Source organism: Papio anubis, unplaced genomic scaffold (genome assembly GCF_008728515.1).
Source record: "Papio anubis isolate 15944 unplaced genomic scaffold, Panubis1.0 scaffold653, whole genome shotgun sequence".
Taxonomy (NCBI): domain Eukaryota; kingdom Metazoa; phylum Chordata; class Mammalia; order Primates; family Cercopithecidae; genus Papio; species Papio anubis.
The window spans coordinates 3478-17996 of NW_022166756.1; the positions used below are offsets into that span (position 1 = coordinate 3478).

General features: G+C 36.5%; 1 protein-coding gene across 1 annotated transcript; it reads left to right on the forward strand.

The window, feature by feature from the left end:
• Positions 1-877: 877 nt before the first annotated feature.
• On the forward strand, positions 878-14063 carry LOC116273405 (probable G-protein coupled receptor 158; the record flags this gene model as incomplete). The annotated part of the gene is made up of 4 exons (XM_031662442.1): positions 878-1074; positions 6427-6532; positions 8617-8763; positions 9625-14063. Coding segments are annotated over 4 exons (1950 nt in total), but the record flags the coding sequence as incomplete, so codon positions are not given.
• Positions 14064-14519: the final 456 nt, after the last annotated feature.

Sequence of the window (14519 nt, forward strand, 5' to 3'; positions counted from 1 at the left end):
CAATATTTAGTTTGGGAAAAGTGTCAAATGAAACGTTTAATAATAAAAAAACATTTATTTAACAATTACTACATGTCAGAAACTATGTTAAGTGCTTTATATGCATTATTTGATTTAATTAGCACATAATCACATGAAATACATACTTTTATTATCCTCATTTTCCAGATGAAGAAATTGACCAGAGAGGTTAAGTAAATTGTCTAAGATTGTGCAAAGTTATTTAAGGATAGAGCCAGAGTTAGGATTATGTGTAACATGGTGCTGAAGTCCTCATTCTTAGCTGCTACGCTGTGCTCGTCTCTTCTGACTTCAGTGATCAAACAAGGCGATTGTGAATTTTACTAAACCTTTCCACACTCAACCCACAGAAGACATGATTTCTGTCGTGTGTGACAAAACAAGGTTTTATTTATAAAATATGCCACTGAATGTTTAGCAACCTGTGTTCTCACATAGCTGGCAATGGTATCTTTACTTGTACTGGGCTTAGTGCAGTTAGAACTTAAATTTCTAGAAGCTGCGTATAAACATGTTCTAAAATTTTGTTGTTGTTGCCTTAGTAACTTTATTGTGACCTGAGTGTTCCACGAGCATCCTAAACTTAGGCTGGGGATATGAAAATCTATTTTATAATGGTTTTAGGAAAAAGCAAGGTATTAGCAAAAAATTAGAAGATTCTGAATGCTATTACAACAAAGTATACATTTAAATGAAATGCAATAACAACAAAATGTACCTTTGAAAAATATTCAATAAACTGAATATTTAAAAATATATGGCATTTATATTTATATGTGAATAAGACTTTCTAACCCATCTATTTCTAAAAAACTTACGTTTAATAATAGACAAAATGCATGCTAAAGAATTATAATTTTATTTTTTCTTCACCTGTAAAACTGATGAAAATTGTTTGTTTGTTATTTTCACAGCTGAATTTCTATTCCTCTTGTGGGGTGTTTATCTCTGCTATGCAGTGCGGACAGTCCCATCGGCATTCCATGAGCCCCGCTATATGGCTGTTGCAGTTCACAATGAGCTCATCATCTCTGCTATATTCCATACAATTAGGCAAGTGATCTGTAGAGCTAGTAAATACCTTTTATTTTTCTGATATGTTGCATTTTAAATAGCAAAATTAGATAAGATGCACAATAGAAAGACTTAGGAAAGATAGCATTTTATAAGTTGACTAATTTATAGATATGGAAAATGAATAGTTTGTTTTTAAAGCTGTTGTTAGTTCCTTCTGCTGTGTTGTTTATTGCCTTCTATTTTGAAGGTTAACTCAATGTTATTGTACTATCTTAAGCCACTTATGGAAGTATAATGGAGTATTGTTTATAATATGTAGCACTTTTCGTTATGAAGATATAATGCAGTATGTGCATACATTGTAAAGCAGATGCAGTTAACTCATCTATGTTTTCATTCGTGTTTAATGGGCTGGTTTATATTTTCAAAATCTCAGTATTCATATAGACAACTTATATGTATGAATTCTGTGGAATTCAAAACACAAAAACTACTTCAATCTGATGACTAGATTATCATGTGCAATGGGCTCTGTCACTGTCACACATTCTAGTAATGAATTTCTGGGATAAGAATGTATAGCTTGGTCCTCTATTTTGTGATCATCCCAGGTTTCTCTTCAGCAGACGAGAACAGAGGAGGAAGACAGTGGCTTATCATGAAGTGAACAAAATGAAACATATATGACTTATCTTCTGAAAATGTGTCCCTGATTCATATTTGAAAATGAAATGAAACTCTCAGGGCAGAACTTTAAGAAGGAATTCTGTCATTTAAAAAGCAACAAAAAGATGTCATTCAATTGCTTGACAGATATGGAAAGTCAGGACACACTTAAGAAAATTAGAAATGTTGAATATTTGTCTCTGGACTCAGAGACAAATCCCCTTTCTTTGGTTTCTGTTCCATTTTTGGCCTTCAGACTCCCCTGGAGATCAGTGAGAATGGAAGAGGGGGTAGGAGGAGGAGGCTGTGGGCCTGGGGGAGTTCTGTAGGATGCCTATCCTCTCTGAGTTTAGTCAACAATCAGAAGATGCGGTCTTGCATCATTAGAAAGAGACATTGCCAGACAGCAGTGGACCACAGTTACTGCCTACACTTTTAAAACTCTTAAATAAGAAAAGGAGGTATCTATGGTCTGACAACACTGGAAACTCCATCAAGAGGCCAGGAATCTAGAGAACTGGCCTCTTTGCTTTGTCTTGCCCTCTCTCTCAAGAGAGAGGAGAAAGAAAGACGTTAGAAAAGGAAGGAAAGATAACAATGGAAATATAAGATTTTAAATAAGCAAAGTAAGAAATGGTTTTTCAGCTACTCATACTGGAGTTTCAGGACCTAAGAGAGGATGCCCTCAGTCGACAGTATCTTGAGTGCCATAGAACGTCTCCTCCTGATGCCAGAGCTCAATCAGCCTTGCCATTTTCCCCAGACTTTCTTCCAAGAAAAGCTACTTTTTTGCTTATTTGCAGAGTATTTCATGATACAACAAACATGCTTTTCTGCAACCAGTTACAAGTTAAATGTTAACAAATCAACTAAAGAGTTATAAACCAGTAAGGCGGCTTCTCAGAGATGAGTTTAAATGTCTTCTATGGTCAAAGTGTGCTTATGTAGTGCAGAAGGTTGTCCACCAGCCTTTTAATAAACTGCTGGATTTTTTAAGAAAGAAATTGTCCAAGTACTTAAATCTGTTTACAGGTTTAATATCTAAATATCCTTTTATTCCTTAAAGCTGACTCTGTTCAGTTCTCATCATTAAATTTCTTTTCTCAATAGATGTCAAACTCTAAACTGACCCAGGTTCTTTCAGGAGTAGGCATGGTAAACTATCCTTAAATGAATCTTTTAAAAGTTTAGGCTGAGCACAGTGGCTCACGCCTGTAATCCCAGCACTTTGGGAGGCTGAGGTGGGTGGATCACGAGGTCAGGAAATCAAGACCATCCTGGCTAACATGGTGAAACCCTGTCTCTACTAAAAATACAAAAAATTAGCCGGGCGTGGTGGCGGGCGCTGGTAGTCTCAGCTACTTGGGAGGCTGAGGCAGGAGAATGGCGTGAACCCAGGAGGCGGAGGTTGTGGTGAGTGGAGATTGTGCCACTGCACTCCAGCATGGGTGACAGAGCAAGACTCCATCTCAGAAAAAAAACAGATGTTTGTTAAAGAAAAATCGTAAAACGATAAAGAAAAAAGTAAACTCCCCAATCACACTACCCAAAGATAATCACTGTTGACATCTTAGTATATCACTTTTAGATGTTTATGTGTGTTTGCATATTTATGATACATTGCACTTTATAGTCTCCTTTTCAGTGTCACTATGCAAGTTAGCATGCTGAGAAGTCCTGCTGCAAGAAAACCTATTTAACTAGCATTTTGCAAACTTAATTGACCATGGAATCCCCCTAAACCTCACTTGACATTTGATAACAGCATCCCCACTTCAGAAAATACTGTTTTACTACTGATTCAAGGTGACAGGAAGTACATGTTAAATACTGATTGAAAACAGCTTTACTACTTTGCTTTAAATCTTTCCTACAGAGCCCTAAGCAACCCACTGGCCCAGCCGGAATCACATGAACATGAGCTTGGTTCTTACAGACACATGCTCTGATTGAATGCTCCATGTTGAACCTAGTAAATTTGGTGTTGAGTAGACATGACGTACTTGCAAGATCAATTTTCTTACAGACAACTGTGTGGACCCTTGTTATTTTTGAAAAGTGAGAACTTCCAATGGTAGCAGTAACTAGCTTGATAGGCTTTGATTTTTTAGCAAGCTTAAATAAACCTGAAGAAGCCCTATGTTTTAAGTTCCAAATTTGACCTACTATATCTTTCTGCCTAGACTAGATTGGATCAGACTGTGGTACATTGACTATAAAGAATCATAGCATATATTAGCTACTCTCAGAAATGTAATTTATATGTCTCTAAAGGATGAAGGAATGGAATTATAGTTTAACACAGTAAATCTGCATAACCCTGATTTTGAGGGAATTGATAGGGAAAAAGTAACAGGCAATAATAAATCAAGTATGTACAATGTCTTATTTACATATGGACTGAATTTATATATGTGATGGTTCAAATATTTTTAAAGTCCAAGAATAAGCAGCAATAACATAATAATTTAAATCAGCTATATCCATCTTGGTAATTTTTTTCTTGAATGGAATAATATAAGACTTCCAACATTGAAAAATATATTCTCTATCAATATAGCATGTGTTCTTTCTTATATGCTTAAAATATAAAATTGTTCGTATGTATATATGTATATACACATATATAAGTTAAAAACTATGACCACACATTATATATAGATTTACCTTCATTCATACCAAATTGTCAAATTGCACAAAAATAGACTAATAACAAAGAATTAAGTCTAAAAGGATAAATAACGCAGAGGCGCTTTACCTAGCCTGTTATAATCCCTTATTATTTTTAGTGCTAAGCATAAAGCAAACCTGTGAGAAAGTACAAGACTTTTAAAAGTGTGTTTATTTTTAACCTCAATTTTCAAATATTTTATGCTCCTGGCTTTTAGACCTATTTTTTAAAAGATGAAATACTCTTGAAAAAATAAAGCTTTAAAATTACCGCAAAACCCAGTTTTTCTCAAAATATTTCTAGTCAGAATTACAACCTTAAAAACATGGCAGTAATTTAAAACTGATTAATTTGGGAGTGATGTCTGTATATTTAACAGTTGGTGGTTTTTTGAAGGTTCAGTATTTTAAATTATGTGCAAGCATTTGTCCTTCTAGATATTGTCATGCTAGCTTAAAGTGTATTTGGTTTGCATTTAAGATGGAATTCTCAGTACATGAGGATCCTTTTATGAATGTCTCCTTTAATGTAACTTTCTGCTCCAATACTGGAATGACCCCCAACAGACTGTATTTGCATTATTTTTCCAGAGTGTTATATCCCTTATATGCCTCAGCGACTGTTACTTATTACTGAGTATAATGATCGTATTTCAATGCTTAAAACAAAAAACAAAACAAAAAAAAACCTGACCCAGGAAAACAGACTGTGTCAAAAGTCTTTTCAGAAACTTTTGTCAAAACTGGTTCAGTTTTGCAGTCATATTCAAGGTATGTGTAAGGTCACACTTTTCTCACAAAGAAGTTAGAGAAGATGGTTAGCCAGAAAGCCCTATCCCTATTTAATGAAATGTGAGCTATTGTGATGAGTGCCCTATACTTTATGTATGTTACAAGCCTATTTGGTTTGCATCTCTAGACACAAGGGAAAACAATTCTCCATTTTGGGTAACTCCTGAGCTTCCATTTTAGCTTGATATCCTTAAGGGAGCAGCATGGAGGTGAAAATGAGAAAGAAATCCTCTTGATGACAATTTTAAACATTAATGATAATTTACTTAGTAAATTTGTCATTAATATGGTAGAATGAAGATATAAAAGTTAGTTTCTTCCCATTTTAGCCATTAATATGTTTGTTTTGTGATTATAATATGGGCATTTTCTTAGGATGTTAACTTTGCAAATTTGATGATGTAAAACAAAATTGTAATTCTCTGATTTCAAGTGGCAAAATGTCATATTTTGCCTTCATGGATAAAGAATGGATAAGACCTTTATAAAAGCAACCCCTGGTTTCTGCGTAAGGGTGAATCCTTAAAACATGAACTGTGTACATACACCTATTAATCTATGAAAATATTCCCAAATTACTAGAGTAAACCTTAGTACTGAATTTCTCACCATTTTTCTTGCAGAGGCATACTGGAACACAACTTTATAAATTTCTCAGTAAGATAAGATTTTTAAATACTGCATTTTAAATTTTAGACAGTTTGATAATTTGGAACAATTTATTTTAAAGGGTACATTTTACAAACCATTAGTATGTTTCATTAAGTGGTTTTATTCATTGTTTTATCATTTGAATCGTTGGATTAGTCACAAAGATAATTGTCCACCTTTTTTCTTAATTATAACTCTTTTTAAACATTGATGTATTGTAGGCAAATTATGAGTTCTAAGAACATTAGAACTCATAACTCTGCAAATTTGTATTATAAGTTTGTAGTCTACTCCTCTTTTGAATTTACATATATTTCCACTTTGATTTTCAGAGGCCACTTTGCATACAAAATAATAATCTTGGGAATTATGCTGCCTTTCTTACTGTTGTTAATCTAAAATCATAAATAATAAAGGGTTCATATCTTATGCATCAAATTAAGCTTAGACCTTATTCTTCTGAGATGAAAATATATGCCATAGAAACAGTAATACAATTTCCTCTTTCTTTTTTTAATACAATGAGGAAAAAAGAGTTTCCAAGTAATCCTAGTGTTTTAAGTAGAATCTTAATCTTGGATTGTTAAACTCAATGAATTCTCATTTCAGATTTGTTCTTGCCTCGAGACTTCAGTCTGATTGGATGTTGATGCTGTATTTTGCACATACTCATTTGACTGTGACAGTCACCATCGGGTTGCTTTTGATTCCAAAGGTATTCTTCTGATATTACTTTTTTTTTTTTTTTTTTGCAAAACTTATTTTAAATGAACATGGAGTTGTTTATCCTGTAGGCAAAGGGAGGTATGGAAATTTGCTTAACATTTAAAACAGTTTTAAATCTCCCTCCTCAGGAAACTGGCTGTCTGTTTTCTTTTCGAATTTTGGAAACTTCTTACTTTTTAAATGCCTTTGTTTGTACAAAAACCCATCATCTGTTTGAGTCTTTTTCCAAATATATTGATGTCTAATATGTTTTAATTATTATGGGCTCATTCTAGCTGTAACATCAAGATCATTTTTTAAAAGAACCCTCCTATTCTAAGAATCCTCTTGTTTGGATTCATATCCAGAGAAATCTTGTGTTTGAAACATTCAAATAATTTTTTATGTATATGGAAATAAATTATTATATATAGAGGAATCTCCTTAATGATAGACACTGACAGACTTATCTAGGCAGCACCATGAAATGAGGAAAAATGAGCCAGGACTCAGAATGCAGGGATTCTGGACTCATGGCTCTCCCAGAAACTGGCTGTGTGTTATGACAGTAGCCAGGACTTTTGATTTTTTTTTTTTATGATGTAATAGTAAGGCTTCCTGGAATAAAATAAAATGATATTGGAGTTTTTTTCTGTGGGGGGAATGTATTATACGAATTATAGCATTGTTATTATTTTCCTCTTTTATACATAAACACAATAGTAGAACACTGTGTATCTTTTCAGTGCCACAAAATACAGTGTTAGCACAACTGAAACCAGAATTGTGATTTCTCATCTTTCATTCCAGGCTTTTCCTCAACTCTCGCAGTTAACCAAAGCATTGAGATTCAGCCTGATTGAAAAGGCTAAACCATTGTAAAAACAGAACAAGATACCTATACTTGAATTACATCAACTAGACACAAGTATTTGTATAGATTATCTTAACTATTTTAATACTTTGCATAATACGATTACACTTTTTTTTAGATGGATGGAGGTATACTGAGATTATTTAATAAATTGTTACTGAGTTCCAAAGAGGAATGAAAACATCTATTCATACAAAACACTTGTACATGAATGTTCATAGCAGTGTTATTCATAATACACAAAAAGTAGGAACAACCCAAATGTTTACCGACTGATAAATGTATAAACAACATGTGGTATATCCATATGATGGAATATTATTTGTCAGTAAAAAGGAATGAAGTTCTGGCACATGTTACAACAATAAGAAGTGAAAAAGCCAGAGACAAAATGCCACACATTGCATGATTCCATTTATGTGAAATGTCCAGAATGGGCAGATCTATAGAAACAGAAAGTAGATTAGTGTTTGTCACAGGCTGGGGGAAGGATGAATAGAAGTGATTGCTTAATGGATTCAAGGTTTCTTTTTGAGATGAATATTCCAAAACTATTCTGGAATTAAATAATGGTGATGGTTGCACAACCTCATGAATGTAACAACAAGAACTGACATGTACACTTTAAAGTTATAATTTTTGTAGTATGTATGTGAATTTTATCTCAATAAAAAGAATGTTAAAATATTATACAGGGGCATTGCTAGGCATTGTTATATATCCTTAGAATAAGAGAAATGAACAGATAAAAACCTGTATTCTCACGGTACTTATATTCTGGAGAAGGGGAGAGGGGGAGGGGGGGACAGACAAATAAGGTATTTAAAACAGTATTTTAGATAGAGATAAGTGCCAAGGAAAAATAATAAAGCAGGAAATGGACAATATATGACAAATGACATTATTTCTTAAACCCATAATTGTCTCCAAGACTTTGAAAACAAGAAAAAACAATTTCATTTTTATAAATGACCTCCAGGTGGTGTAACCAGTGGCATATGATATTTTGGAGGGCAGGAACTCATGATTTGTGGCCTTTAGTTCATGGCATCTGTGGGTCTCACAAACAAATGTAGAAGAGTAAAGATTCAGTTTACCAGGGAGGTTGGAGCAGGAGGATGGCTTCAGCCCAGGAGTTTGAGACTGCTGCATGCATATATATATATGCAATGTCTTACAGTGAGCTAGGTTCTACAGCTCATACTGAATTTCTGTTTCAGTTTTCACATTCAAGCAATAACCCTCGAGATGATATTGCTACAGAAGCATATGAGGATGAGCTAGACATGGGCCGATCTGGATCCTACCTGAACAGCAGTATCAATTCAGCCTGGAGTGAGCACAGCTTGGATCCAGAGGACATTCGGGTAATGCCAGTACTCTATCTTTCTTCCTATTTCAGATTAGCCTTATTTATACAGACAGGCATCTGTGGGTTGGTGGGGGGTGTGTGCATGCATGTGCATTCATGTTTGTGCATGTATGTCTCAGAAAGAGGGAATGTGTTTGGGTATGAACTGAAGATGTCAAATGCAGAGTTAATCCAGTTCTGAAATATATGAACCATAGTATAAATTAGAATGCACAGGCCATTTCAGCTTTTATAAGTAGCCTGGTCAACCTCAGGAGTCTTAACTGACTTATTGGTATTCATAGTGATGAACTGATTAGACATGTTCCATAATACATGTTTATGACATCTTGCTTAGGGAAAGGTAGGATAGATCTGTGGAGCAGAGAGGAGAGCCTGGATTATTTAAAATAATCTACGACAACATATCAGCGTCTGAAGGAAGCAGATGTTTTTAGCAGTCAAAGGACTGTTACCCTCTAAGCCTAATCTAACATCACATGTAACTTTATCAATGGCTACATGATGCTTCCAATACTACTCAGGGATATGGTTCACCTATAAACAACATGCTGTGTTTTGTGCTGGTCCAGGCTCAGTCTGGTCCACACAACTTGAATGTGCAAAGTGCTTGCTCCTTAATGCAAGGTTAGAATACATGAGTTCATGTCTTAAGGTCCACGCTTTATGTGAAACAAAACACAAAAGAATCAGAAAGTATAAATGGGGAGAAAATCGACAAGTACATATGCCAGAGAAAGCTGTAGAGCAGTTGCCCTAAAGAGCCCAAGTTTACTGAATTCTAGTGCCATGTAGTGATCTTCTATGGCGAAACACTAAATTCTACACTTCTTTGAATTTGCTTTTGTTCTGGCAGGATGAGCTGAAAAAACTCTATGCCCAACTGGAAATATATAAAAGAAAGAAGATGATTACAAACAACCCTCACCTCCAGAAAAAGCGGTGCTCAAAGAAGGGCCTAGGTCGTTCCATCATGAGACGCATTACCGAGATCCCAGAGACAGTCAGCCGGCAGTGCTCTAAAGAGGACAAGGAGGGCACCGACCATGGCACAGCCAAAGGCACTGCCCTCATCAGGAAGAACCCCCCAGAGTCTTCAGGGAACACAGGGAAATCCAAGGAGGAGAACCTGAAAAACCGAGTCTTCTCACTCAAGAAATCGCACAGCACTTATGACCATGTGAGAGACCAAACGGAAGAGTCCAGTAGCCTACCCACAGAAAGCCAAGAGGAGGAAGTGACAGAAAATTCCACACTGGAATCCCTGTCGAGTAGGAAACTGACACAAAAACTAAAAGAAGACAGCGAGGCTGAGTCCACGGAGTCGGTGCCGTTGGTGTGCAAGTCAGCAAGCGCTCACAACCTCAGCTCAGAGAAGAAGCCTGGACACCCACGAACGTCAGTGTTACAGAAGTCTCTCAGTGTCATAGCAAGTGCCAAGGAGAAGACTCTTGGATTAGCTGGGAAAACCCAAACAGCAGGCGTGGAAGAAAGTGCTAAATCCCAGAAACCTCTGCCAAAAGATAAAGAGACAAACAGAAATCACTCAAATTCTGATAACACAGAGACTAAAGATCCTACCCCCCAAAACTCAAATCTTGCGGAGGAGCCAAGAAAGCCTCAGAAATCTGGGATTATGAAACAACAAAGGGTCAACCCCACCACTGCCAATTCTGACCTGAACCCAGGCGCCACCCAGATGAAGGACAACTTTGACATTGGGGAGGTGTGTCCTTGGGAGGTTTATGACCTGACCCCTGGTCCTGTGCCTTCAGAATCAAAAGTTCAAAAGCATGTATCTATTGTGGCTTCTGAAATGGAGAAAAAACCCACTTTTTCCTTAAAGGAGAAATCTCACCACAAGCCTAAGGCAGCTGAAGTTTGTCAGCAATCCAATCAGAAGCGCACAGATAAGGCTGAAGTATGCCTTTGGGGGAGCCAAAGCCAGTCCATTTTGGAAGATGAGAAGCATTTCATTTCCAAGACTCCAGTTCTCCCAGAGAGGGCAAAAGAGGAGAATGGAGGTCAGCCTCATGCAGCCAAAGTGTGTGCTGGGCAGAGTGAAGAACTGCCCCCCAAAGCTGTAGCATCAAAAACAGAGAATGAAAATCTCAACCAAATAGGACACCAGGAAAAAAAGACATCTTCTGAGGAGAATGTGCGTGGCTCCTATAACTCAAGTAATAACTTCCAGCAACCTTTAATGTCACGAGCAGAGGTGTGCCCTTGGGAGTTTGAGACCCCAGCTCAACCAAATGCTGGAAGAAGTGTAGCTTTACCTGCTTCTTCTGCTCTAAGTGCAAGTAAGATAGCAGGGCCTCGGAAAGAAGAGGTCTGGGATACTTTTAAAGTGTAGCATCCCCAGGAAGAAGAGGAAAAGGAGGGAACCCCGGATTGGATAAAGACAGAAGATATAAGAATCAAAAATTCCCAAGAAGGATTTGTCAATCGAGGAAAACATGACGGATGGTGAGGTGAAGTCAGAAGTATGGGTAGAAGAGGACCTGGGGGGCAAGAGCAACAATGTCATAATGAAGTCAGACTTCGGTCAAGAAAGTCCTTCCCCTGGTAACACTAGGAAAATCTTTCCATTTCAGCATGTTTAAGGAAAATAGCCCACGATGTCTGCCCTGATCAATATATACCCATGGGACTTTGAAGATCCTAGGCCAGGTAAACCAGGAGGCACAGAAGACGTACCAGATTTGCAAAGAAGGAAAAGGTATAAACGTATATAACTGAAATTCTAAGTAGCTGACCGAGAAGAACTTACTTTACCTATTTAAACCTTGATAGCACTGCTAATTTAATGCATCCCAAAAATCTCTTTTATATTAATGATTGCTTTCATTTTCTTATCAATGTATGTTTCAGTACATTGTTGTGTCTCATATTCAAGCATTCCAGATTGTATAATTTTTGCAAATAACTTTGGTATTATGTGACACAACACATTTATGCAATCTGCAGCTACTCAATTGTTATTGCACCTTACAGAATACCTGCTATCTATCAACTTTAGTTGATTCTTGAAGTACAGTAAGCTTTCTCTGGCTTCGGAAGCCATCACTGTTACTATAAAAACTTTCAGTTTTGGCTGTGGTTTATATATTGTGACTTTAAATTTGACTCTATTATTTCACATCATGGTTTGTTATACTGTCTTAATCAGGGTTTTTTATACAAGTTGAGTTACTTGTTTTGCATTTCTTGTTAGGACTCAGAAGCTTTATTAATATTGGAGATCAAGTGGTCCTACTTAGTCATATGTCTCAATAAGTTAAGGACAACTTATCCATTGTTTATTCAAAGTCAGAGATAGATAACACCTTCATTCCAATTAATTGTCCCTTTTAACTCTTCCAGTATTTCATACTTAGCATTTCCTAAGGAAGAAGCTAAGAGTGAGAAAAATATACTGTGCATTATTATTACCTTTGGAAAGGGAAGACTCTAGGGATGACATGAGAAGTATAGCAGTACTACAGACCCGGGAAGTTTGCCTTTCAAAAAAACACAGGTAGCTCCTGATAGCACTTTCAAGGGATTATTTTTTTAAAGCAAAAAATTATGGTAGCATCAAGATCGTTGTATGGATATATTTTTATTATGTGCACTGGAAATACAGTATTTTAAAATACCTTAAACTATTTATTCTCGTAAACTCTTATTCATTGCTTCAGCTAGAGGTAGAATTTGCTGGGCTCAAATCCCAAAGAGGTTTTATAACCTTACTTATTCAAAGCCTATAAGGTGGTATGGAATCTTAATTCTCCCAAGCACTGGAAAATGTCTAAGTCCTGCAAATTGCCATTGTGAGCCACTTGCTCAAAATGTAACATGTAAGGTCTATTTGCAAGGCAAAGCAGCCCCCAAAGCATATTTTATAAAGCTTATTGCATTCCACACTGATCTCTTGGCATGGGAATCCTAAGCTGCCGTCTTAGCCCTACCGATATGATCATACAATGAGATTCCAAAGCTCGGTCTCAAAGAATCACTCAGAAATAGAACTGAGACTTCCCTTTTTCTCCCTGTAAACACCGAAGTATCAACTGCTTATTTGGCCAGGACACTCCCAGCACAAATAACTATTTGTTTATGTCACAAGCAGCAAGGAGGACATGCTAGGGTGATAAAAGATGGAGAAACAGAATCAGAGGGTGGATATAGGGCTGTTCTTAGTATTATTTTCAGTGGAAGGTAAAAACAGAATTCTCCATATTCATCGTTAAATTTTTCTCAGTGATTTTTTTATTCAGGAGTAAGCAAGCACTTCACTGTTTTGCAAAGCTGTGCACAAATCTTCCTCACCCATTTGCTGGCTTTATGCATTACTCAGGTTGGTGGGGTCAGTTTGAAAAGATATAGAAATTCTATTTTTGTGTCTTTACACCATTTATTTCTTTGATCTCTTCCTTTTCAATGAAGGGCCTATATGCTTGGTGACCTCCTTTAAGGAATCTTTGTGAATTGGGTTGGAAGTTCCTAGACCCACATACTTGTTTCATTTATGTCCGAAATTTGTTAGCACTTGATTCATTTCTTGAGAAATATGCGGTCAAGCATCAGTGACTTTCTATTGCACTTCAGGATTGATCCTGCTAGAGATGTGACTTAAAAAGACTTGCCAAATTATACCTTAGCGACATTCTATAGTTCATAGATTATTCTCCACCAGCATAAATCAGTGAGAGTGCCTAGAGTCTTTCTGAGAGTTTCATTGCCATTATCAACAAGAAAAGTTGAAATTTACAAGTCGGGAGGTTATTGTTCCAGATTGATAACCACAGAAAGTGAATAAACACTTTTAAGGTCGCAAACATTTGCTAGGTTGTCCTTCTCAATGCATGTGCAGGCTGCATCCTGTCCTTGTTTTTAAGCCAGGGTTTATAAATACGTAGATTTATACCAATCTTAATAGAATTGTATATTTTATGCAAGAATTAAATGCTTTACGACATGAAGTATAACTCAACCCATTGTAAACTTTGGTGGCAATATGGATTTGAAACTCGACAGTTCTCTTGTATTTGCTTCCTAGGTTTCTGCATGCAAGTTATGACAGGTAGGACTGAAAAAACACTGCCTTTTGACGTCTAGCATTTAGCAACTGAGAGTCGTAGAGTCAATAAAGCTGTAAGTCTCTTCACTTAATCTGTGGTTCTCCTAAAACTATTATCTGAAACCTACAGCATCCCACCATGAAATATTTGGTAAATTTATGTTGTGACATGTTGCAGCATGTAAATAATTATAACTTCTCTGCAATAAAACATATTTATATGAAAGTGATTTGTGGGGATTTGTGTGTTCATGTATAGAAAACTGAATTTATTTAGTCTAACTTTAAAGGAAATTCCATATATTTGTTTGGCTCGGTATCCTTGTGCACATACAGCCTCATGTTGCCAATCTGTAGGAATATGTGATTAGTCAAATGTGGCCTCAAACACACAGGTAATCATTTGGGAAGCAAGCAAACCTATTCGTGGTTTTGATTTAAGACGGCTATTCCCGAATGGGAACTAACTCAGCTACCTTTTTTGTTTGCGTGTTTACTCCACACACAGTACCAGGAAATCTGCTAAGAAGTGATGATACAAAGATAACCCCCCTTCAGGAACACTCAGGCCCATGAGAGTATCCAGTCACTGGTATAATAATAGGCAGATGAGCATAACTAAGGTCAGAGAAGTCTCCCTAGAGAGTTCAGGTTCACCAGGCTGAAATTCTGCAAAGGCAACAAAC